Genomic DNA, 24,644 nt, shown 5'->3' on the forward strand with positions numbered 1-24,644 from the left:
GCTTTGAGATACTCATTTATCAAAGTGCTTACAAACGTGGTTAAGCTTGAAGAAAACTAGTGACAGGTGGCTACAACTAAAAAGAAGATTGAAAATGAGGTAAGAAAATGACAACCAAAGCACAAGAGGAGGTATGAAAGAAAAACTAAACAAGGGGGCAAATAAACAAGATATAATAGACAATGAAGCTATGTTAGAAAATAATATTTAAACAACCTTTCGCTAGCCAATGAGGCTAGATTACAAAAGAAGATTTAAACAATCTTCCACTAGTCAATGAAACTCCCTACCAAATGCATAAAGAAACACGAGGAACAAGATAATAGATCAACAAGGATGTTCAGCCTCATCCAATCGATAGATGAAACTGAGGCCACTCCTAGAAAGGAAAAGGTTTGATTGCATGGTACCATGGAAAATCATTAAGCAAGAATTAATCAAACAACTTTAGAATATAAAAATATATAAAATAAAGCCAAATTATTAAAACAATCAAATGTTTCAAGAAAACTAGAATGTGGATCATATAATAAAAACTCACACACACACACACACACACACACACACTCTCTCTCTCTCTCTATATATATATATATATATATGTGTGTGTGTGTGTGTGTGTGTGTGTGTGTGTGTGCACACGAGGGCACTGTCATGAAAATACATACTCCCTATTCCAATGGACCCTCGTTTAGTGAATACATACTAGCGGCCTAACGATTGCATTATTGAACTACCAGCTTGATGATCACCCAACTAAAAGTCGAAGCCCAAGTAGAATTAGGACTTCTTTCTGATTGTAATATCTGTAAGCCCCACCTTTATCAATTGAATTGCCGTGTTCTACTCACAAATTATTAGTGTTTGTTGAGTTGTCAAAGTGTAATGGAGAAGTGCACGCTCCCCCTTGGGTTCTTGTTTGGTAAATGATGTCTTATTAAGCTACAGAACAACTTACGTCCTCTACATTGACGATTGTTCTTGGGAAACTCCACGTATTAATAACTGACAATTAATTGTGAGCATCTGTTTTGAGTGGTCTTTATTTAAATCTTATGAATATGCTGTTCAGTGTGCAGTTTATGCCTCACCTGCATGATCTGCTTCAGAGCATTGCACACTTCCCCATAGGAACATGTAGACTTTTATTGTCAGAACAATAGCCGACAGAATATACTGGTAGTGATGTTCCCGTTTACAGTAGATCCAACTGGTCCGTTAACACTTCCAAAATCTGTCTCATGAGCTCCAGTAGAAGACATGTACATGGGTCTCGTTCTAGTAGTGCTCTAAGCTTTGGAACGTTGCTCATGTGATCATAAACGGTTCTGCTCTTCGATGATTCCCCTTCAACCATCTGATGTCGCTTCATGAGCAGGTAAATGTGTGCTTAGGAGCGGCACCATAATAGAAGCAGTGATGCAGACAATTGTTCACCTTGCCACAAAAATTCGATAGCTGAAGAACCTTGACAACACACTCACCCTTCTTCACAAAGGTTCTTCGAGATACCTTCAGTTAGGTTCCTTAAATCTAGAAGCAAAGTAGGAGCATTCCATGAGCGACTAACTATACATCAGGTAGCCAGCAGCAGAAATTGATTTTAGAAAAGCCACAGAGAAAGTGGCACTTAAGCTTGCTGAAAAGTCAGTATTGAAGCTATCCCCTTGACTTTCCATTGCGGCGCCTCCCCAGCAATGATGAAAGTAGGCTCTTGCTTCTACTTGTAACAGGGCCTCGAGCTGCATCCTTGTACCTCTCATCAAAAGAGCCATGCGATGCCAAAGGCTGCACAAAATCAAGCAGTAGAGTTATCAAATTTGAAAAAGCTAGGCTGTACTTCTGAAATTCAGCATCTGCCACATGGTGTGATCATTAGACCCAGGTAAGCAACTTTTCAAGATTAATGCTGATTTTCTGTTGGGGGAGTTTTGGGGTTTGGTTTGTTGTGCACTTCTTTTGCTGACCAGAAGGCTGTCCATACAACTCAATGCTGTTTACTTCAACAACCTTCATGAAAAACACACTCGCTCTCACTCTATCTTTTAGCCTCTCAAGCTATGGAAGCAAGAGGGGATGTAGACCTACCCTGTCCAGCTTTTCAACAATTACCACCTACCCTACCACTGCCTGTGCTTTGCTGTATCTCATTAAGTCATCTTTGTAGAGGTTCATTGTACTTCTTCATTCATTTCAGGAGTAGTCACAATTCCTTTACTGGGTTCACTTAACAAACTTGTATGGTATGAAACATATACACAAAATATTGCAAGTACAGTCTTTTGTGCAAACACTAAGAATTTCCTACAAAATCAATCTTTAATAGTAATATATACACAAGTATCTTCCACATATGAAAGGTTGCATAAAAGCACGCAAATTATTACTTAAAAGTTCAAACACCATGAATTACAAAAGAGTTACAAGACTATAAGAGTCCAATCTTGTGAAAGCTAGCTATTTTTACAACTTAGAAGAATATTGCACTAGTCATTAATAAAACTAGTAAGATTCCAATCATGATTATTTTATTTGTTGACACTTTTCAGAGCAGCCCTAGACAACTTGAATACATCCACATTTACCTAAAACTACAATATTGTTCATCAAATCTCTTTCGTAATAATTTATTTAGTAAGCATAGGGTTTGAAAGCTAATTTACACGTTCATCCACGGGCATCTGAAGCATGGTACATAGCATACCCAAGTTACAATGATGATAATATAGCTTCTCTAACCATCATGCGCTACGCATTTTGTAATTCTTGGTGTGTACAAGAAAATATGCAGACCAAGTTCTCTCTCATGATCTAGATAAGCAATCCTACACTACGTGGGAAATTTCAGCACATTTATTACAGGAGACAACTTGGAAGAGTATTGACTCCAACTAGTAACTACTACTATACTTCCAAGTTATAACTCATCTTTTTAAGTACCCTAAGGGCCACTTTCTGAACCTTGGGCAATTATAGCCAAATAACTCCTACCAAAACAATGGTTTGACCAAGAAAAATATTTTCTAGCACATTGCACTTAGCTAAGGTAATTCTTCTTTGGTCATAATCAGATTGTATTCAGCATTCTATTTCAGATCAATGCAGTTCTTTCCTTCTTTTCTCTGGATTTATATTAGTCTTTCTCTTCCCTTCTCTCTCCTGTTCATGTTCTTCTGTTGCACACTTTCACACAGTATCATTGCCAAAAGAGAGGACCCAAAGATTCTATGAAGAGCTGACCACACTCTACTTGGTCTTTTGTCCGGATTTGTCACAAAGATCAGCCTTTTAAGAGGGGCAACAGTAGCCAGTTGCCCATTCTTGGCAACAGCATCTAGCTGCTCCGGCTTCATCAAACAGAGATTTTCTTGCACTATCTAGGCCTTCGATGTGTGCAAAGCATCTGCACCCTATGTTGGGAGTAGACATATAAAGAAGCATGCAAGAGTGCCTTCACTAAAATGAATCACAAAATGAGAATAGAAGGTTCAACCCAAGGCTATATAGACCTACACACTTAAGTGTTTTCACATAGGAAAAAAACTCTCCCATGCAAGAGGGTAAAAAGTGCCCATGGATTGCCCGTGGATAGGGTACAAGAACAGCTCAAAGGAAAATATATAGTGTACTTAAGAAAACCCTTGGAGTGAATGATGTGAATGACACATGGATGTCATTATCAATTCCCAAATGGAAATATGCCCAATGCTTTATGAAAAGCTTCAAAGTTTTCTTTGGATAGAGTGTTGGTGAATATGTCTATTGTGTTGTCATGAGTAGGCACATAGACCAAATCAATCTTCCTTGCATGGAGTCTCTCTTTGACATTGTGATAATGCACCTCAATGTGCTTTATTCATGCATGAAATATTGGATTTGGTGCAACTACCAATGCACTTTGTCTGTCAATGTAGATACATGTAGCTAATGGAAGTGCAATATGCAAGTTTGATTAAGGACTTTTGAGCCAAACACACTCAACTGTAGCTGTAAACGCTGCCATGTATTCAGCTTCACAATTCAAAGTTGCCACTATAGGTTGCTTCTTGCCAAGCCAAGAGATGCAAGCATTGCCAAGTAAGAAACAGTTTCCACTGTGGACACTCATGTGTCAAAACATCCTGCCTAGTCACAATGACTATTTGTAAAAGCATACAAGGAAGCAGAGGTGTTGCAAGGGTAAAACAGCCCCAAAGCCCATGTGCCTTTTAGGTATCGAAAGAGAAAGACATGCTTAAGTGCTTGCCAATGCTGTGAGTCTGGGCTATGCAAAAAATCAACTCGATTGGGATACAACATATTGAACGTCTGACCGTGTATTGCACCAATAGATCAAACATCTAACTGCTTGCTGATAAAGATAAGTGTCAAAAGGATCACCAACATTCTTAAGAGAAAAACAGAAGCCTAACTCAATGGGAGTAGAGACATGTTTGCAATCCTCAATTGAAAACATTGCAGTGACTATCCAATGTACTTGGACTGCCTCAAAACAACACCCCCCTCAACAGCATCAAACTAGATACCAAGATAGTAGTGCAAGTGGCCAAGATCTATACATAGCAAATGCTTGCTTAAATCAGCCTTAAATGCTGAAATTTTCTGCTCATCACCCCTAGTCAAGAGCATATCATCAACGTACAAGATCAAAATGAGAAGAGCATGCCCCTCTTGTCTAATGTAAAGGGTGTTCTCAATTGGGCTGTTCTGAATACCTAGGCCAATCAAGTAAGAATAAATCTTCTTGTACCATGCTCGTGGTGCCTACTTCAGCCCATACAAGGTTTTCCGCAAACATCATTCTTTTCCATACCCTCCTTTACAAACCCTAGTGATTGGCTGTCATACACTTCCTCATTCAAGTCACCATGTAACTTGAAAGAAAGCGGTCCTAATGCCAAGCTAATGCACATTCTAACCATGATGTGCAATCAAAGCAATGACTATATGGATTGTCATCATACATGATGTGGGTGCAAAAGTCTCTTTGTAATCAATGCCTTGTACTTTCATTCATTCTCACATAGTTGATGTGACCTTCTATCAATCTCTTCTCTCTTGTTGTTCACTTGTTCACTATGAGAGTGTGTGAGTATATGCGTTCAAGCTGGCTGAGAATTGGCATTTACTCATTGAATTCTCAACCATTGGGGTCCCTTAATCCCCCTGACAATCAGGTTACATTGTTCCTTAATAAGTTGTCGCATAAATACTTCCATTTTTTGCAACAGGTTATCTCCCAATCTCAGATTGCTCATGTTCTATGAATTTGGGTGTCAACTATTGCGTTGCGCTCAGCTGTTCAATCAATTTTATGGGACATCCTCCACAGAGGGGCTTTTGTTGCATCCTCTCGAAAGGGGCAACAAGGGAAGGACAAGCAACCTTAAACTACCAATCAAAATCCAAATCAAACCCAAGCTAGTGAGTCACCAAGAACTTCCCAATCAAAACTCAAACCCAAGTAACAAAATGTACCAAAGAATAATAGGTATGTCAACATTGTCGAAAGGTTGGTCACTTTCATGACAAGTGTCATTTAAAGGCTAAGGGCACTCCGCCCAAGACTTGTGTCTCGGGCCTATCTAGTGAGGGTACTCCCACCACCCCTCCACAGCCAAGACAACAAGGTAGACCCACTACTCACATGGCAATTGGTTCTTCTACTCCCTCTTTACCTGAGAAATTGTCAAACATGTCTGCCCATCCTACTATTGTGGACTTCAGTTCTCCTCGAGCATGTGTTGTCTCTCTCGAGGACCAACTTAATGAGTCCCCTTTCTATTCAAAGTTGCCCTCTCCCTCAAGTTTGCAACCAGATGCACTTGAGCCCACTTTCTCTAGAGGCCATTCGGCCTAGTAAATTGTGAAGCCTTCCTCTAGTTCAAATCACCATGATACTAACCGTGATCCCTTTCCACTCCCCACCTACACATCACTTGATTCTTGTAGGGCACGCTCTAGTTTGTCTTCTCTTTTCCACTCCACATTTCTCCTTTTACTTTCTTACACATTCTTAATGTGTCTACATGTTGGTAATGGCAGTCCCATTCACATTTGTCCATAGCACTCACTTGCACTTAACATTGAAATCAAGATCTACATGTTTTATGATCTTATGTAGTTGTTTTTGCTTTCTTTTGCAAGTTGACATTTGTTTCTACAGAATCTACTGCCTAGCTCGAAGCAAAGCCTTGGATCGTTCAGCACTCCTTCCCATGGTTGCATCTTTTGGTGGCGCTTCTTTCCCAAGATTCATCATTGCCTCTTTGGAGGCTACCTTGGAGGCTCTTCATTTCACAGGTTTTCAGCTAGACATGTATCTCACTCTTCTTCTTTGGGTGCTACTCCTTTACCCCATCGACATCAACATCTTGGAAATAAGAGGGAGTGCTTACTTCTTCTTCCATTAGCTGATGGTGAGAGCGGGCAATCTATAGTTTTCCCTTTCACCTTGAGAGGAAGCGGCTTTTTCTCTTGATAGTGACAATGATAATGCTTATAGATTTTGTTTGCAATTCCCTATGCTTGCATGCTTGCTTTGCTAAACTTGCTTGCTCACAATCATATTTCTTCTCTCTCCACATATTCCCCATATGATTGGCACACACACACACACTTAGATAACCCCTAGGCACTTATCCTAGTAGTGTGTGGATTAGTTTTGCTTGTTTTGTACCCATCCTTATTTCCTATATCTTAGGACATAGTGACTCAATAGGACGAAAATTGATTTGCAACTCTCAGTTAATGCTAAATCTTGTGACAGCCTAAAACAAAGCTCTCAAAAAAACAAAAAAAAGTCCATTGTTGATTCCATGTGCCTTTGCAAGACTTGCCAGGCCCTTGGGCAACTAAACATACCCTGGGTCTAATGCCCTGGCCTCTCTGAGGTGATCACTTGGGCTCCCTTGGTAAGATAACTATCACCTCTGTAGTCTTGGTAAGGTCACTTAGCAACAGTAGCTAATGCACATCCTTTGCCCAATGCCTTGGCTACTTCTCGTGGCTCGATTTTGGGCCTAAGAGGGGATGTTGAACTAAAAATATATTAGCTTTACTTAAACAACCCCAAAACGCACTTAAACCGTAATTTGAATGCCCCCAAACTTTCTATAAATAGGAATGCTACCCACCACTCTCCTTAACCTCATTTTTGTAGGTTTCAAGTTCTAGATCTTTGCTGCCCACACCCCGTTCATAGAGAATATCTCAACCAAAGCTACCCCATGCTGCCCATCACACATCGGTGCCTATTCACAACCCTCCATAGCTAATCTGCCTTCATCCTACTATCGCTAGCTGATCCAATGCCTTGCAAGTGCTTCATTTACTAGTGGCGTCATCTTTTCTCCACCTGGCAACCCTCCCAACTACCCAGTGACCAATTGATATCTAAATTTGCATCATCCACTTGTCGCCTTGCATCAGACGTCAACTCCCATAGCTATGTTTCAGCCTATAGACTATCGCCTAGCTCAAAGCAAGCTTCTCCTATTTGCATTTGCTTCTGTAGTTGCCATCAGGTTTTCTCTCTCCTCCATAGTTGCATTTGCCACATATTCTCTCTCCTTTACTACCGTTTGTATCAGATCCAACCTCCTCGGCTGTGTTTGCTGGTGTTCGATGTATGGAGGCTGCCTTGTTGTGTTTAGAGAGTACGACACACTCTCCAACTCATCATCTCTGCCTTGGTTTGTGAGACAAGATTTCGCAGTTCGATGTTCACTACATTGGACTTTGCTGCATGAGCATCGTATATTCAGTAGTCATTCACTTCATTGTTCTCCGTGTTCACTGCCTTCGAGTCATCCTAGCCCTAACTATGTTCTATGTTATTAGTTTGTGCTTTGTCGTATGATTGGTTTTGTATTTTTTGAGAGCATTTCTTCACAAAACCTCCTCATGAAGATCACCATTCAAAAAAGCAATCTTCACATCCAATTGATGCACATGCCAATCATAATGAGCAGCCAAAGCAATGACACTACGAATGGTGGTCATACGTGAAGTGGATGCAAATGTCTCATCATAGTCAATCCCATGCTAGTGGGCATACACTTTGACAACCAGATGTGCCTTGTAGTGATCAATGCTACCATCAGATCTACATTTTAATTTGTAAACACACTTAGTGCCTATAGCACACTTGCCAACAGGTAAGTCACATAACTTCCATGTGCCATTTTTATTAATAGAGTTTAACTCTAATTGTATAGCTGCCATCCAATGTTTGTTTTACAAAGCATCATGTAAAGAAATAGGTTTGTCATTGCATGCAGTAGCTACAAGTGCTTACACAACCAAGTTGCCCTATACATGGCGAGTGGCTACTCTAGCTCTACTAAGAAGATAAATGGGTTGTTTATTGTTCCGTAATGTTACATTAATAAATGAAACTTATGGGAGACAGGCGAGGGATGACTGTCCGGGGGCCTTGGGCACCCGAAAGGGGTCAAGGGGAGCCTAGAGAGTAAGTGAGTCTAAGAATAGTAGGACTCACCTGAAGCTGACGGCTGGCAATCGAATTAGGTAGAGAAGCCAGCAATCTTCTAGGCGAGGTTGGAAGGTAAATTAGTAATCTCTCTCGTGCTGTTCAAATGGAAGTCCTCAGTAGGGGCACCTAATGGTTCTGGAGACATTATGACAAGCGATCTTACACTGTGATCTTAAACTAGTTTACGGCGCAATCTTACACTAGTTTAGGTCGTGATCTTACACTGGTATCAGATCCGTCGAGTCCCATCTTTTTGGAAGAATCGTTGGGTCCCGTCTTAACCTGAGGCGAATGCTTTCGTGTTGGCAACGGCTGCAAGGTGTAGTCGGTTATCATGCTGGTCTTACACACTACAGGTCTTCAATTTGAGTCCGAAATCGAATCCATGTGAGTGCCGTCACCAGAGCTCGTATACCTGGACAGATTACGTCCGTATTGGCCACCGTCGCCTGACAGATTACGTCCGTGTGGGCGTCATTGCCAAAGCTCGTGTACTTGGACAGATTACGTCCGTGTTGGCTACCGTCGCCTGACAGATTACGTCCGTGTGGGCGTCGTCGCCAGAGCTCGCGTACCTAGCGTGGATGACAAGATGGTGCAAGTCGGGCAAAGTCCCATTTAAATTATAGTTGTGGTCACACTAGTTTACACGTGACCTTGGGGGGGGGGGTTATCCCCTCTTTATTCTATGTTCCTGCCCGACAGGCCTCATTTCAGCGCGACCGGCACAATGTGGAGGAAAGTCGAACTATTCCTCACTTTTTTTGTTATCACTAAACTGTTAAAGCCATGTTTAATCCCCTCCTTATTCTATGTTCTTGCCCGACAGGCCTCATTTCAACGCGACCGGCACAATGTGGAGGAAAGTCAAACTATTCCTCGCTTTTTTTGTTATCACTAAATTGTTAAAGCCATCAACAGCTGCCCTATCACTATAATCAGGGAAGTACTTCATTTTGTACGCAAACTTCTTATATTTGCTTTCTAATTCCAGTGTATTAATGGAGGGTAAAGAGAAAAAGGGGATAACTGAAGATTCTAGTTCTGGGAACTATCCTATGGTGAATCCCCATGAAACAGAAATTCAAGAAGAACAATGGGAAGACTTTTTTGCCACGAGAACAATTTGATGATTTAACTGCTCATGTGCAAGCACAGGGGGTTCAAATGGAGTTGCTAACTCAAGCACTCACAGAAATAAAATCTCAATTAGCCTTGTTACTAGAAAGGAATAAAAATAAGGTAGAAACCTCGGGCATTCCATCGTCATCGAAAGATCTAGATGTGACTATGCGAGATCCTAGGGAACCCCACCAAAAGTTGAGGGATAACCCAGTGTTAAAAGATATGAAACCCCCTCAGTTTCACGGGGAGGAAAAAGACAGAAATAAATACACTATCTTTAATTTTCTCCAAAAATGGGAGGATTTGCACAAACTTAAGGATACTCCACCACATCTCCAAGCGCTAGAGGCCAGTCTAACTTTGGGGCCAAAGGCATATAAATGGTGGAGAACTTTAAAGGAGGAAAATAAATCCTTGAAACTTCGGCTCAATTTGAATCGGTCTTTTTGAAAGAATCCCTTCCTAAAAATGAAATGAAAAAAATTCGAAAGATTGGGATTATATCAGACAAAAGGGAAAACCTTTGCTGACATATCTTGAGGAATATCGTGAGATAATCCTCAAATTGGAAGGAATAGATGAATTTCAAAAGACAAGAGGATTCATAAGGGGACTAGATAAGGCCTGTAAAAAGGAAGTAAAAAGGAGTTCACCCAAGATGCTTGAAGAGGCTATTAAATTTACATTAATTAATGAAGATAATACGCGTCCAGGTGCACTCACTAGTCTCACTGATATGGAGCCCAAGACTAAGGAATTTGAAGCCTCAAAATTTGTAGGAAATTTTAAAAGAAAAATGCCATTTCTTAAGGGCAAGAAACAACCCTTTGAAAGAAACAATATATAAGGCCAAAGTTAAGTCAAGATAACTTTGACAAAGCTAAAAAAGAAAGGCTGTGTTTCAATTGCCTATCCCCTAACCATGCTGCCTGGAATTGCCCTCAAAGGAAAAAGAGGGAAGATAAAGGAAAAGATAAGGACAAGGGCAAGGGAAAAGAGAAACAAATCCATGTAGTGCAGAACCTGGAATTAAAGAGGCATGAAAAGTATAAATCTTTAGAGGTCTTGCACAAGGATGTACAACACAGGTGTTGTATGTCAACTTCTATGTGGCAACCTACTTTCGGGCCACATGATTTAGTTAGAGTGCATGGGTTGATAGCGGGAAAGAGGGTTAGAGTCATGAACGATGACTCTGCCACCCACAATTTCATAAATTATGCACTTCTCAAAAAATTGAAACTTCCCCAACAAAAGAGTGAGCATCAATATGCTGTTTGTATGATGCAAGGTCAGGATAATAAAATATGGGATACAATGGTATCCAATTTGGAAATTGAGATCCCAAGATATAAAGATAAACTTGATTTCCAAATTATGAATATGAGAAGAGCCGATATTGCTTTAGGGAGGGAGTGGCTATGGGGATTGGAACCATCCTTAAAACGTAGTTATCATCATAATACACTGGAATTTGAAAGGGATGGTAAGACTTTTGTGATTCAAGGTGAACATGAAATATCTAATAACCCTTTGTTGTGTTCCATTGAAGTTCAGAAGCTGATAAAGAAGAAAGCTTGTGAGTTATATATGTTATGGTCCCTTCTTGTACAAAACACTTTTACTTTCTGTAATATAAAGCAACAATTTTCTTATGTTTGTGAGTTGAATGTAAATAATGAATTAAGTAGTTTGTTAGATGAATTTAAATATGTGTTTCCTTCTGATTTACGAAGTGTCCTTCCACCAGATAGGGGTGATGTAAATCACCCAATTGACATGGATAGGGATGCACATCTTATTTCTAAACCACCTTATAAGCTAGGTGAAACACAGCACCAAGAAGTTGAAAGACAAATTAAGGATTACCTTAATAAAGCGTTTATACAACCTAGCAATTCACCTTGGGCTTCGCCAATTTTATTGGTGAAGAAAAAAGATGGTTCTATGCGACTTTGTGTTGATTATAGAGCACTTAATAAGATACGGTGAAGAATAAATTTCCTATACCCGAAATGGAAGATCTTTTTGATCAATTACAAGGGGCAAAATTCTTCACAAAGATACACTTAAGATCAAGCTATCACCAAGTAAGGCACAGAATGTTCCTAAGACGGCATTTCGTACTAGATATGGGCATTATGATTTCTTGGTAATGCCTTTTGGCCTCACTAATGCACCAGCTACTTTTATGAAGCTAATGAATAGTGTGTTACGGCCCTATCTAGGACACTTTGTAGTAGTCTTCTTGAACGATATCTTGATCTTTAGTAAATCAAGAGAAGAACATTTGAAACACTTACGATTAGTATTCCAATTGTTAAGAACACATTCCCTTTATGCGAAGAAAACTAAATGTGAATTCTTCACACAACAGGTCAAATATTTGGGGCATATTATCTCGAAAGAGGGAATCAAGATGGATCCAGAAAAACTAAGGACAATTATTGAATGGCCATCTCCAAGGAACCTGGAAGAGCTGCAGATCTTCCTATGTTTATCTGGATTTTATTGTAGATTCATTCGAGATTATGCCAAGATAGTTGTTCCAATGACGGACCAACTTAAAGGGAAAGGGAAGAGCTTTAATTGGGGAACAGAACAAAATTAAAGTTTTCAAAAAACTTAAGGTAGCTATTGCTACAGCTCCAGTATTATTAATTGTGGATCCTAATAAACCATTCGTGGTTGAAGCGGCGATATGCGCGGTCTTATTACAAGAACGTCGACCAGTTTCTTTTGAAAGCAAGAAATTAGACCGTGCAAAACGGAATTATTCTGTTTATGAGAGGGAGTTGTATGCAATAGTACATGCAATGAAGAAATAGAGGCACTATCTATATGGTGCCAAACTTTTGATCTTGTCGGATCATGAAAGCATTAAGTGGCTTAATGACCAACCGGATCTACAAAGGCGTAAAGCTAAATGGGCAGAACTCCTCCAAGAGTTCGACTACGAAATAAGGTATAGAAAGGATAAGTACAATATAGTCGCTAATGCACTCAGTAGAATGCCCATCATAAATGAATTGAGTTTTACTCAGTTCACTTCCGATTTACTTAAACCTTTAAAAGGGAAATGCCAGGTTGATCCGGCATATCCCAACATATGGAAAGCAATAAATAATGGGAATCCAAATGGAAGAGCCTCAACTGGGGAAGGAGTATCTAAGGATGTTCAACAAGGAAATGGAGCATCAGGGATTGCTCAAATGGGATTCAAGTGGAAAAACTTTACTATGGATAATGGTTATTTACTCTACAAGGGTAGGGTATGTGTCCCGAAAGATGAAGAAATAAGGCGCCAGATACTCTTTGAGTGTCATGATACCCCTAGTGCGGGACATCCAAGAGTTAATAAGACATATAGTCTTATTAAAAGGCAGTTCTATTGGCCTGGAATGAATAAGGACGTCCTTGACTATGCGGTCAAATGTAATAAATGCCAGGTTAATAAAACTGAAAGATTGAAAATGGGAGGACTTCTCCACCCATTAGAGATTCCTTCGGGAAAATGGAAGAGTATCTCCATGGACTTTATTGTCACGTTACCCAGAACACAAAGGAGGCACGACTCTGTGTGGGTGATTGTGGATAGGTTAACCAAAATGGCTAAGTTTATTCCAACTTCAATTGATGTTAAAACACCAGAATCGGCTAGATTCTTCATAGAGAACATATACCGATTGTATGGCCTTCCGACAAATATAGTTTTTGATCGGGATAGAAAATTTGATAGTCAATTTTAGCGGGCTGTATTTAGGAAGTTAGATACTAAACTTAGCATGAGTACGGCAAACCACCCGCAAACTAATGGGCAAACTAAAAGGGTTAATCAAATCCTTGAAGATATGCTCAAGGTATATGTAAGGAAAAGGCAAACTAATTGGGAAGAGTATCTACCGATAGCAGAGTTTGCATATAATAGTACCAAGCACGCTTCCACTGGATATAGTCCATTTATGCTAATGTATGGGTTTCAGCCTAGAGCTCCTCATGCAATGGGACTGCATGAGGAAAAGATTCAGGCAGCCAAGGATTTTTTGGAGTATATGAATAATATGTTAAAATTTGCTCAAGAAAATATTAAGAAAGCTCAAAATCGAGCTAGAGCTTATGCAAATCCTCACTGAAGAGACATCTCCTTTGAAGAAGGGGAATTGGTCTATCTTAAAGTGCCTGAACAAAGTAAAACCATGAAAACGGGACGATGTCCAAAGCTTTCACCCAGGTACTGTGGTCCTTTCACAATACTTAAAAGGGTGGGAGAACAGGCTTACAAGCTCCAACTACCTGCTGGTAGTAAAACACATCCAGTTTTTCATGTAAGTAAGCTAAGGAAGAAGCTGGGTGATATGGATAATCTAATCTTAAATGATAACATTGAGGAGCTATTAGATGACCAATCTAATCCACATGAACCAGAAAGAATATTAAATGTTCGTAACAGACGAACAAGGAATACTATTTATCAAGAATATTTGGTCAAATGGAAAGATTGTTCAAAAGAAAGCTCAACATGGGAGCGAGTAAGTACTTTAAGGAAAAGGTTTCCCAATTTACAATTGGACCTTCCAAGTATCGTTTTCGAGGACAAAACCGATTCTTAAGGGGAAGGAAATGTTACATTAATAAATGTAACCTATGGGAGACAGGCACGAGGGATGACTGTCCGGGGGCCTTGGGCACCCGAACGGGGTCAAGGGGAGCCTAGAGAGTAAGTGACTCTAAGAATAGTAGGACTCACCTGAAGCTGACGGCTGGCAGTCGAATTAGATAGAGGAGCCAGCAATCTTCTAGGCGAGGTTGGGAGGTGAATCGGTAATCTCTCTCATGTTGTTCGAACGGAAGTCCTCAACGGGGGCACCTAATGGTTTTGGAGACATTGTGATAGGCAATCTTACACTGTGATCTTACACTAGTTCAGGGTGCGATCTAACACGTAATGTATCTAACAGCCATCTAGGGATTATTTTAGCTTCCTGAATAGCAGCCCTCTCATCGGCCACTTCATAATCAGCAATGCCTTGATCAATGGGCCGAAAATCTGACTATTGTTTAGCATGTGTTTATTGCTGACTTTGCTGCTGTAAACGCTCAATAGATTGCTGACATTGACCAAATTCAAGTGCACTTTGCTCAAATAAAGGCAACAAACTGTAAAACATGTCCAGATGCCCTACATTGGACCAAATTTTGCAGTCCATGAAGGGCTGACCAGAATGTTCAGCAAATACCACATCTCTACTAACAAAAATCTTGTTATTGGAGGGTTGGTACAAGTGACACCCTTTACTTTCTGTACTATAACCAATAAAGATGCATTTGGCAGCCTTGTCTTCCAATTTATGTCTTCGAGGTTGTGGCACCAAAGCATATGCCAAGCAACCAAAGACACAGATATGTGACACCACTGGTTTCTAGCTATTCCAAGACTCATAAGGCATACATTCAGCCAATGCTTTTGTTCAACTGCGATTCAACACATACTTTGCACACGTGATAGCATCAAGCCAAAACTTTGGGGGCAGCTTATTGTGTGACAGCATACAACATGCCGTTTCCATCAAAGTGTGATTTTTCCTTTCAACCACACCGTTTTGTTGAAGTGTGTAAGGTGTAGTACATTGATGGATAATGTCCCTTTCAGCCAAAAAGGAATTGAACTTCCCTGACATATATTCCCCCCCTCAATCGAGACATCGTTTAATCAACTTGAATCCACTTCCATTTTCAGCCAAGGCCAAGAATGTTTAAAGCATGCAAACACTCCAAATTTATGCTTCAAAGCATATGCCCAAGAATGACGAGTCCTGTCACATCAATGAAGGTGACAAAGTACAAGTATCCTTCAATGGATTTGAGACACATGGCCCACAAACATCACTATGCACAAGTTACAATTATTGATCAGCACACATAGTACCACCCTTGGAAAACAAAGCACAATGCATTTTGCCAAGTATACAACTTTCACGTACATTATGAGTAGGTGCTTTCAAGGGAAGGAAATCAAGCACCATATTTTTCCTTGTTAGACATAGCAAACCGCCATAATTAAGATGACCAACTGAGCATGCCATAACTTAGTGTCATCCACAATGGTGGCATCAACATGCAATGCATCCTTTGATGATCTCCTCTCATATAAATCAAGCTGATAGAGTCCATTAAAGTACCAATGACAACAAGGGTATCCCCATTACTACAATCATAGACACTCCATCGATCCATGTGGAATTTAACCACAAAACCAACACATGCAATGGCTAAAACTAAAAGCAAGTTTTTGCTTTATGCCTGTTGGCACATACAAGACCTTTCCAAGCATGATGGTTTTCCCATCCATTGCAAGAATGGAATCTAACCAATGCCTTGAATTGCATACAAAGCATTGTTTGCACATACAATGGATCCCCCTTTTTGTATATTTGCATATGATCCAAATAAGTCACAAAGGAACGTTGTCAAAATACCATGTGCTACAATTTTCAGCAAGTGAAAGACTATGCTCGTGTAAAGAAGGATCGTACGAACAATGCACAACAAAGGCATAACCAAGCTTGCCAAATGTGCAATTGCATCCTTTGCATTTCCTGAATTTTTAGCAACACTCATGCCCGATTGTTTCTTCTTTTCACTTGCCATCCTCTTTCTGCATTCTTCAACAACATACCCCTTCTTCATGCAATAATTGCACCTCTTTTTCTTAGCACCATCATCCTTGGTACTTGAGAAGTCCATAGAAGAAGTTGTTTTGCCTTTTCCTATTGAGTACAAAGGCTGCCATGACTTTCCTTTGTTTTGATGGAGCTGCCTGCAAATGCTTGATTATCCATACTTCTATTAGAGTGATTCAACCTTGACTGCTCTTCTTGCAACAATAGTGATACCAATGCATCAAATGTGTAAGTATTAGGATCTCCTTTTGCAAGTAAACACAGTGTAGTGGCAAAAATCCGATAAGTATTAGATAGACCAGCCAAGACTGTAGATATAAGAGATGCATTGGAAATGATCTCATCAATATTAGCAAGTTGCTCTGTGATGTCTTTGGCATGTGTAATGTATAAATCCACAAATTCACCATCTGTCAGGTGTTCTAGTTCAAGTTGCTTGCACAAATAGGCTACACGAGCCTCATTGCACACCTAATACAATGAAGCAAGCTTATCCCAGGCATCCTTGGCCATTGTGCACGACCAAATCCCAAGCATCCTTGGTTGTTGTGCACGACTTGACACAATGAAGCATGCTTATCCCAAGCTGTCCAAAATAACAAATATGCTCTGATACCATGTCAAAATAAATGATGGTGTAGAGAGAGACAATAGGGTTTGCGAGGGTAATACAATGAAGCAATCTTATCCCAGGCATCCTTAGCCGTTGTGCACGACCAAATCCCAAGCATCCTTGGTTGTTGTGCACAACTTGACACAATGAAGCATGCTTATCCCAAGCTGTCCAAAATAACAAATATGCTTTGATACCGTGTCAAAATAAACAATGGTGCAAAGAGACAATAGGGTTTGCGAGGAGTAACACTGAATGTGTACGACAAACATACAGAGAAGAGAAACTCAGAAACGCAAGAAGAACACCATAAGGATGCACTGAATCATGCTATGAGAAGAAAAGCTGATACAACAAAGCCAAATCTCAAAAGATAATTACACTATCCTATCTAAATCAGGCGGCAACACCTCTGGGAAATCTGCATAGTGAAGGGAGCGAAACACAGTCCTCCGGACAATGGGCTATCAAAGTAATCAGTAGAAGGTGAAGGACAATTGCCAAGGAAGAAAATCGCAATTCTTTAATGCCATCAGAGATGTGGAAGATGATCACCAACTGTCAAGGGAGTGAACCACGATCCTCTGATGCCAAGAAGTGACCAGGGAGCAAAGCGCAAATCCTAGAGTATCGAAGCTATCAAACATAGGGAGAGCAGCCGAAATGTTGACGCCAAGTGGATAATGATGACACCAAATGATGGAAGATGAGCCAAGCTACTAAAACGCAGGTCCCAGTAACCTCTATGATAGACAACTAACACCAGGTGATGGAGAAGGAGATAGGCTGCAAAAACGAAGGTCCCAGCAGCCCTTGTGATAAACGAGTGATGAAATAACTGACGCTCGGTGTTGTAGACTATTGCCAAAGACTAGAATGTTGATGCCAAGTTGGAGATGATAACGCCAAGCAAGGAGAAGGTCTCCAAACCGAAAAACGCAACTAAAGGTGAAGCTTGATGAAAAAGGGTGATGACGCCAAGCAAATGATGGTGACGCCAGGTGGAAGATGCTCCAAACAGAAGGCGTGATGCTGAAACACGGCACTTAAGGCAGAAGAGGAAGGGTAAAGGTAGCCACGAACCGCTATGTCCTCTTGAAGGGGTATGAGGGCAGTGGAAGGGGCTAGTGAAAAGAAGGGAAGTGGTGGTGGTGACCAAAAAAGATGTTGAAGAATGACTGAAGAGAGAGTGGTGGAATGAATGAAGTGATTTTCTCTTTATAGACATAAGTTGTCTAGGGTGGCGCACCATTGGGTGGGTGCCCACTGAAAAAGTGGCCAAAAAAGTGGACACCAGTCTTTTTTGGGATTGTCAATGCGAAACCCTAAATGAAGTGTGTAAATTAAAGAAGTGGTTTCTCAACACAAGCATCCTTGGCAATTGTGCTCCGTGATTTCGACACTTGTAATGTATGACATCCATAGAATCACCCTCTGTCATGTGTTCCATCTCAAGCTGCTTACGCAAAAAGACTACACCAATCTCATTACACACCTCATACAATGAAGCAAGCTTATCCCAAGCATCCTTGGCTATTATGCATGACCGAATATGTGGGATAATCTATCTCTTGCACGAGAGTGCAATCAAAGTATGAGCTTGGGCATCACACCCATCCCATCTCAATTAGTTTGCTATGGAAGGTGCAAGAGGAGGAAGAGCTGAAGATCCACTCATGATTGTGGATGAGCTAGAAACTGTGACATTTTGTGTGGCAAGGCCGGTACGCCTAACTTTTGAACTACATACATAACCCCAAAGTCCTTGGCAACAAGTGCATGCTTCATCATGTATGCCCACATGGATAATTAGTGCCATTTAATTTGTCTAAGTCCTCAAACATGTTGAGCAAATCATTTTGCCTAGCCATAGCTTTCTGAAAATTTTGGGTTTTTTGTAACTAGCCACTATCCAAAGTACAAATGTAGTTGCAGCACAAAAATAAAGCAAAGAAAATACCAACAACTCACAATTTTACGAAAATTTGATGACATTGATGAAGAATTTTCAGCTGAAAGGGTTGTAATGTCTGCAAATTGAATGTAGACGGCCTCCATTCAATGAATTTGGGAAAACTTTTGCAGCATCCCCAAATTTAATCGATGAAATTGGGTCAAATTGAAGCTTGAATGTGAAAAGCCCCAAACTTTGGTGCAAGACCAAGCAATTTTTTAGCACAAAGTGCAGAATCCCCAAAATTTTGGTAGGATTCAGGGTTTTCAAGCAAAAGCCCCAAAATTTATATCTACTATAAAATCCCTAAATTTTGTGCTTGACAAGGGCACTGCGCACAAATAAAAGCAACTTAAAAGACTTAATGTTGATTAAGGCTTTGGAGCTGATTATTTTAATGTAAAATAATATCAAGCAGCATGTGCACAGGTTGTCGAGGCTCTAGATGACGTCGCGCAAGTTGCAAATTGTCAGACATTGGATTTGACTTGATAGGGCAGCAAACCAAACCAGCATGACCTCTCAAACAAAGGACGACGTGGACAAACTGCGCTTTGAGAAACGGCCTTGTCGGGGAGCAACGTGACTAATTGGCTCAAGCTGTTGGCGATGCGGTACAGTTTGCTCGAGTGGGGAGTTAGACAAGAGCACATGGCTGTTGCAGATTTAACCGCAAGCAGGCCAATGCAATCTAGCCTAGCTGAGCATGAAGAAGCAAGCTGCCGACTTGAATGTGTTGCACATTGACAGGAGGCAAATAGTGTACAGGCTATCAATTAAGACGAGCAACAGGCAAGTAAAAGAGAGCAACTAAGCTCGAGGCTTAATGGTAGCTATGGCAACACGCAAGCAGGTGAAGGCCAACAATCCCCAAGCAAACTAAGGGACAAATTGGTTTGGAGGCTTACTGGTCAATTTTGACAGCAAAAAGCACTTGGATTAGCAGAGGAGATTAGAGGACCTCAGGTGTACTCCTTCCTTTTGCAATATGAGATAAAGAAATACCGCAAGGAGCAGCAATTTTAGGGGCAACCGGGTGTCCAATGTCCAAGATTAAGGTGGTAAAGTGTGCATTTTCAGTTTATGTGAATTTTATACTTGTTCTAATTAGTACTTGATCGGGTTATTTACCACCCTATCTGAGGAGGAAGGCTAGTTTCAAACAGAACATTTGTTTTTATGGTTGAGAAGGATGGTTGTCTCTAGCAAGAGGACCTTGACCAAACAGCGTTCACTGGATGCTCCAAACAAAGGATCAAAATAGTCGCTCACTTCGAGAGAAAGTGACACATTGACCTAGACCCAACCACCAGTCTAGTTGATGGATGGAGATATTGGAATTACCAAAGGAGACCTCTACAAAGATTACAATGGGATCCAAGAGAGTGGGTGGGGAGGGATCCATTCATTGATAGACCTTGTAATGTGTCCTTCTTTAGCTACACTACTAGGTTGGGGAGGAAAATACAAATGAGCAGGATCAAAGCACAACCAGTAGCCTCCCCCCAATGGCTCAAAGAGAGCATCACAAAGGAGTTCCTATGCAACTTTTGGAGAAGGCTACATGATCGCTTTAGGCCTAGGAAGATTTCTCTCTTCCTATGGCTTGTAGCTCACACGGGCTTAGCAGTTGGCATATGGCTTGGATACAGCACAGAACTAGTAGCATGCGCAAGATGTGACAAGCTGGTTGAGACACAACAACATTGCCTTTGGGACTGCCCTAGCGCCCAAGAGGTTTGGAGGAGAGCCCTCAAGATGGTATTTCACGCCACAACAAAGACCATGGTGGCTACCTAGGGGGCTGTGGCATGGGCCATAGATAGAGGCCCAACATGTGGCTATGAGGATTTTCATGGCAGCTACTCTTTTCTCATTATTGAACAATATCCAAGTGGGATTCTCACTCCAGATTATTTACAGGCACAATGGACTCAAGGACACTGTCACACAAATGGGAGTTGATTGCCAATACCATAGCCTAGCATGTTTGGATTGTGAGATGCAGCCATGCCATTGACCTTTAAGATGTATCCACAACAAAGACTCTATCAAGGATTTGGACAAAGATCATTCATACTCTCTGGGGGAGATGGGAGAGGATGCAGGGCAGCTCTGAGAGGATGAGGAAGAGAAGAGAGGCTTTTCTGCGAACATAGGATTCAAGCACTTTCTTCGACACTATCCCTCGTATGGCTTTGGCATTGCAGCCCACTTGATTGGCTGTTCACACAATCATTGTATTTGTGATATACTTAGTTACTGTTCACAAAGTTCCCTGTACTTAGTATTTTACCTCAGGTTATTCGGCAAGGTGTTATTAATGGAAATTTCTTTTCTTGGAAAAAGAAAAAAGTATATCAATAACGATGGGATCTCTCCATTCAATCCATCATTCACTTTGCTCAACCATCAACTAAATGGCATACTCAACTAACAATTTTAGCCTATTTAGTATAGGAATACCTAGTAAGTATGGAATCCCTTCACTCACAATTCCCTCCTAAAAACATATGGAGCTTTTGAATTCTCCTATTGGTTGTGAGAAAGCTTGCTTGATTTATGCCTTTAAAATACTAGGCACACACACATACATTGCCTTGTGCAAAAAAATTCATGGGAGTGCCAGCCAAGTAAGGTCAATATTGTTTGCATGCCTAATGTTATATAACAAATCCTAACACTTCTACTCAATGCTTTTGGACATCCAAGTAATGGCAAGTACCAAATTACTGAAACGACCCTTTTTCATTGTCTTTAGACTCCAATATACACATACAGGTTAACTTGGTTGGCCAGCAAAAGCTGTGCAACCCCAATCCTATGGACGAGGCACTAATACATACGCTGATTCAATACTAGCAGGATTACAAATCAGTGCTTTGGTGCTTGGAGATCTTTCAAAAGGGCACATGTATATCATGGGGACTTGGGATGCATGCTCACACAATCATGGCCACCTCTCCAAGACTCAGCTTTTAGGATAATGTATTAGCACAGCCACTCCATGCATTTTGAAAGATATCCTCTACTCAGCCTTAACAGCAAAGTAACACACTCCAAGAGCTTGAGGTATGTACTAAAATACCTGACTGTGTCCACGGTGTTGAGTCCGAGCTAAAGGTGAAGACATGGTAGCTTGACCAGATGAAGAAGCAGCATACTCAGAAGAAACTTCAGGTTCTGAAATGAACACGTTGGTTATCTTGCCAAACCACTGACAAAGCCAAGTGACTATTCACATGACAGCCAAGGAATAATTACAAACCTTCCTTATGACTGCAACTCAATGACCTTAAACATCACAAAATACCTGACATAGAGCTCCCAGGACCTCCTCCTGATGAAGCCAACCTGTTCAAATACCAGAAAGATACAATATAAAATGAAATATAATCCATTCACACAGTCATCAACCACTTCTTCCTAGAAGAGGTTCTTACTTGCCCGTGCCTTGTCGAATGCTGTGTGCTCCCTTTCTGGCAGCCAAAGGATCAGCTGCTAAATGCCATGACAATGTCCTTCCAGTATCAGCAACTGCAATACAATGAAAAAGCCACAATGAAGCAACTATCTGCTCCCTAAATCCCATTTTGCATCTTCATATGGTCAAGGGACTTGTGGAAGTTGAACCAGTACCATGATGAGATTGCTTTGACCTGGGTCCATGTGACTTTCCAGGTTCCTTTTCCCCAGGTTTCTCTTCTTTGACATCATGCATGGCATCTGCTTACATTGCTGACATTTGTCAGTCTCTTCGAGAAAATACGTGCACTTGTGATCATACAGAAGTTCATTTACTATTCAGCATGTATGCATAAGAATGCTAATCTAAGAAAATCATCTATTGGGAAAAAAAAATCTGACAAAAACCTGACAATCTGAGTTTTGATGTTTTAGAATGAAAAGCCAGCATAAATAATGGCAAGCACTTAGTATCTTCAACAAATCTAAGACCATGATCATTGACATTCAAGAATGGATGTCTGAGCAAGTTAACTAACACTTAAGCATTATTACACATCACAATGTATCAATTCACTTCATTGCATGGCAAAAGCTGTCCAACAGAATTGTCTTTTTCAGAGCAAGGGCCAAGAAGAAGGGGGTTAAACTACCTGGCAATACATAATGCTTGTGATATCTCCGGCTTGATTTGTTCACTCTCTGCTGATTGAGACCTGCAAGTTTTGTTCGTACTTGGCATATGCGAATCCTCTGCATCTCATAAATCATTTTTGGGCATATCTCAGACACCAGAAACATCACATTTATGATAATACAGAAATAGTAGTGATTCCTCAGCTAGCAAAGTACTTGGGAAAGGCCTGTAATGCGGATCTCAGCTGATGTTATATCAGATGTCTCTTGCGATAGAACTTCGTTCAGCTTATATGCAACAGTGCCGAGATGGTCTACCGCATTAACAAGAGCCTTGACAGTGTAATCTTTTAGGTTATCCAAAACACTGCAACCAACACCAGAAAAAGCTTTCATTGCCACAAAATTGAGAGTGGATAACTGGTCTTATGGAAAAAGAACATACACTTGTTTTTGATCATTAAAAAGATAGGAAGACTCGCAGTATTCTGCCGCAGAATACAACTGAGGACGCAGATTCTTCAGCTCCTGAAACAACAATCACCTAATGAGATGCAAGTAAGAGAGAGTACAGCAATCCCCTAATGAGATGCAAGTAAGAGAGAGTACAAACAAGTATGTGGTCTCTCCACAAGGTTTCAACTTATCTACATAATTGCAGAAGAACTTTAATCATCCTACTATGACTCACAGAGCACTCGTGTGCCACATATTTAGAGCATTTCGCATCAATCAACAACTACCATTTCATATCCCTCCACATGACAATAACCTAGAAAATGCCAGCCTTTTAGCCGGCTATAATTCCAATGACAGGAAGCCTTTTAGCCAGTTGGAATTCCAATGACAGGAAACCTTTTAGCTGGTTGAAAATTCCAATAGCAGGGAAGACATGAGAATAAACATTAGACGCATGGGGAAATACTTCAAAGTAGGACCTAAGAAAATGTGCAATTTAGAGCTGAAAAGAAAGAAAGACCTGCAGGGCCATGAAGAAATGGCGACTCCCTTGCATGGAGGCTTCATCATAGGTCATCGGCGGGTTGGGACAGGTAGGAGAGGAAGGCGAGAACCGCTGCATAGTCTCAAAATCCGGCGATTTACAGTGGTAATGAGGGAATCTGCAAGCCTCCTGCGAGTTGTTGTGCTTACAAGAACGTCACAGAAGCTGAGGCATGCAAGAATCACATCTTCACTGGATGATCTGGATCCATTTCTCGATCAAGAGTCGTTCCACCTGTTCCATTTCCCTAAATATGTCGCATGTCCAACTTCTGCAACGCAAACATTCTCTTGTGAACGCCACAGTTTCGCATTCGAAGGCACGTGCAGATTAGAGAAGCAATTCCGTCGGTCCGTCTTCTTCACAGGACGAGGTCTTCCTTGTTGCTGCTGCTGCTGCTTCTTCTTCTTGTTCTTCTCCTTCTCCTTCCAGCCTTCCAGCTATCGCCACTGTATCACTGCAAAAAGGCCGCTGTAACGCGCTTTTACACTTGCCAATCAGAAAGTCACACGTGGCTGGCCCCAGCCCCAGATCTTACAGTCCCACGGACAGAAAAGTCTTAGAAGGGTTTCACGCGCATGTTTCCACAAACATTTTTGGTAGTCGATACAAAACCCTTACACTTAAAATTTTGGAGGGAATTTTTTTTATCAAGTAACCTACGCTTTTAA

General features: G+C 40.9%; 1 protein-coding gene across 2 annotated transcripts; it reads right to left on the reverse strand.

The window, feature by feature from the left end:
* Window positions 1-803: 803 nt before the first annotated feature.
* On the reverse strand, window positions 804-24,435 carry LOC148036114 (putative protein ABIL4). Of its 2 annotated transcripts, none has more exons than XM_087678105.1 (9): window positions 23,950-24,435; window positions 23,416-23,498; window positions 23,187-23,337; window positions 22,988-23,093; window positions 22,509-22,595; window positions 22,313-22,406; window positions 22,183-22,223; window positions 21,958-22,052; window positions 804-1,788 (listed from the first exon to the last, which is right to left on the reverse strand). In XM_087678105.1, the coding sequence occupies exons 1-9, from the start codon at window positions 24,049-24,051 to the stop codon at window positions 1,660-1,662; spliced, it is 888 nt and encodes a 295-aa protein (XP_087534231.1). In that variant the 5' UTR covers window positions 24,052-24,435; the 3' UTR covers window positions 804-1,659. The 2 variants fall into 2 exon arrangements, with proteins under 2 accessions (XP_087534231.1, XP_087534232.1); XM_087678106.1 differs by having other exon boundaries at window positions 807-1,788; window positions 22,988-23,087; window positions 23,950-24,433.
* Window positions 24,436-24,644: the final 209 nt, after the last annotated feature.

Source organism: Lygodium microphyllum, chromosome 5 (assembly GCF_053477565.2).
Source record: "Lygodium microphyllum isolate KBCC chromosome 5, Lygodium_microphyllum_v1.1.10, whole genome shotgun sequence".
In the NCBI taxonomy this organism is placed as follows: Eukaryota; Viridiplantae; Streptophyta; class Polypodiopsida; order Schizaeales; family Lygodiaceae; genus Lygodium; species Lygodium microphyllum.

Bases quoted from the DNA above. Each gene is read 5' to 3' on its own strand.
- LOC148036114 (XM_087678105.1), bottom strand. From the start codon at position 24,051: ATGCAGCGGTTCTCGCCTTCCTCTCCTACCTGTCCCAACCCGCCGATG. The intron at 23,094-23,186 runs GTACTTTGCTAG...ATGATTTATGAG, and splicing joins GCATTACAGGCCTTTCCCAA to ATGCAGAGGATTCGCATATG. The intron at 1,789-21,957 runs GTATTTTAGTAC...GATTTTGTGCAG, and splicing joins AACACCGTGGACACAGTCAG to CCTTTGGCATCGCATGGCTC.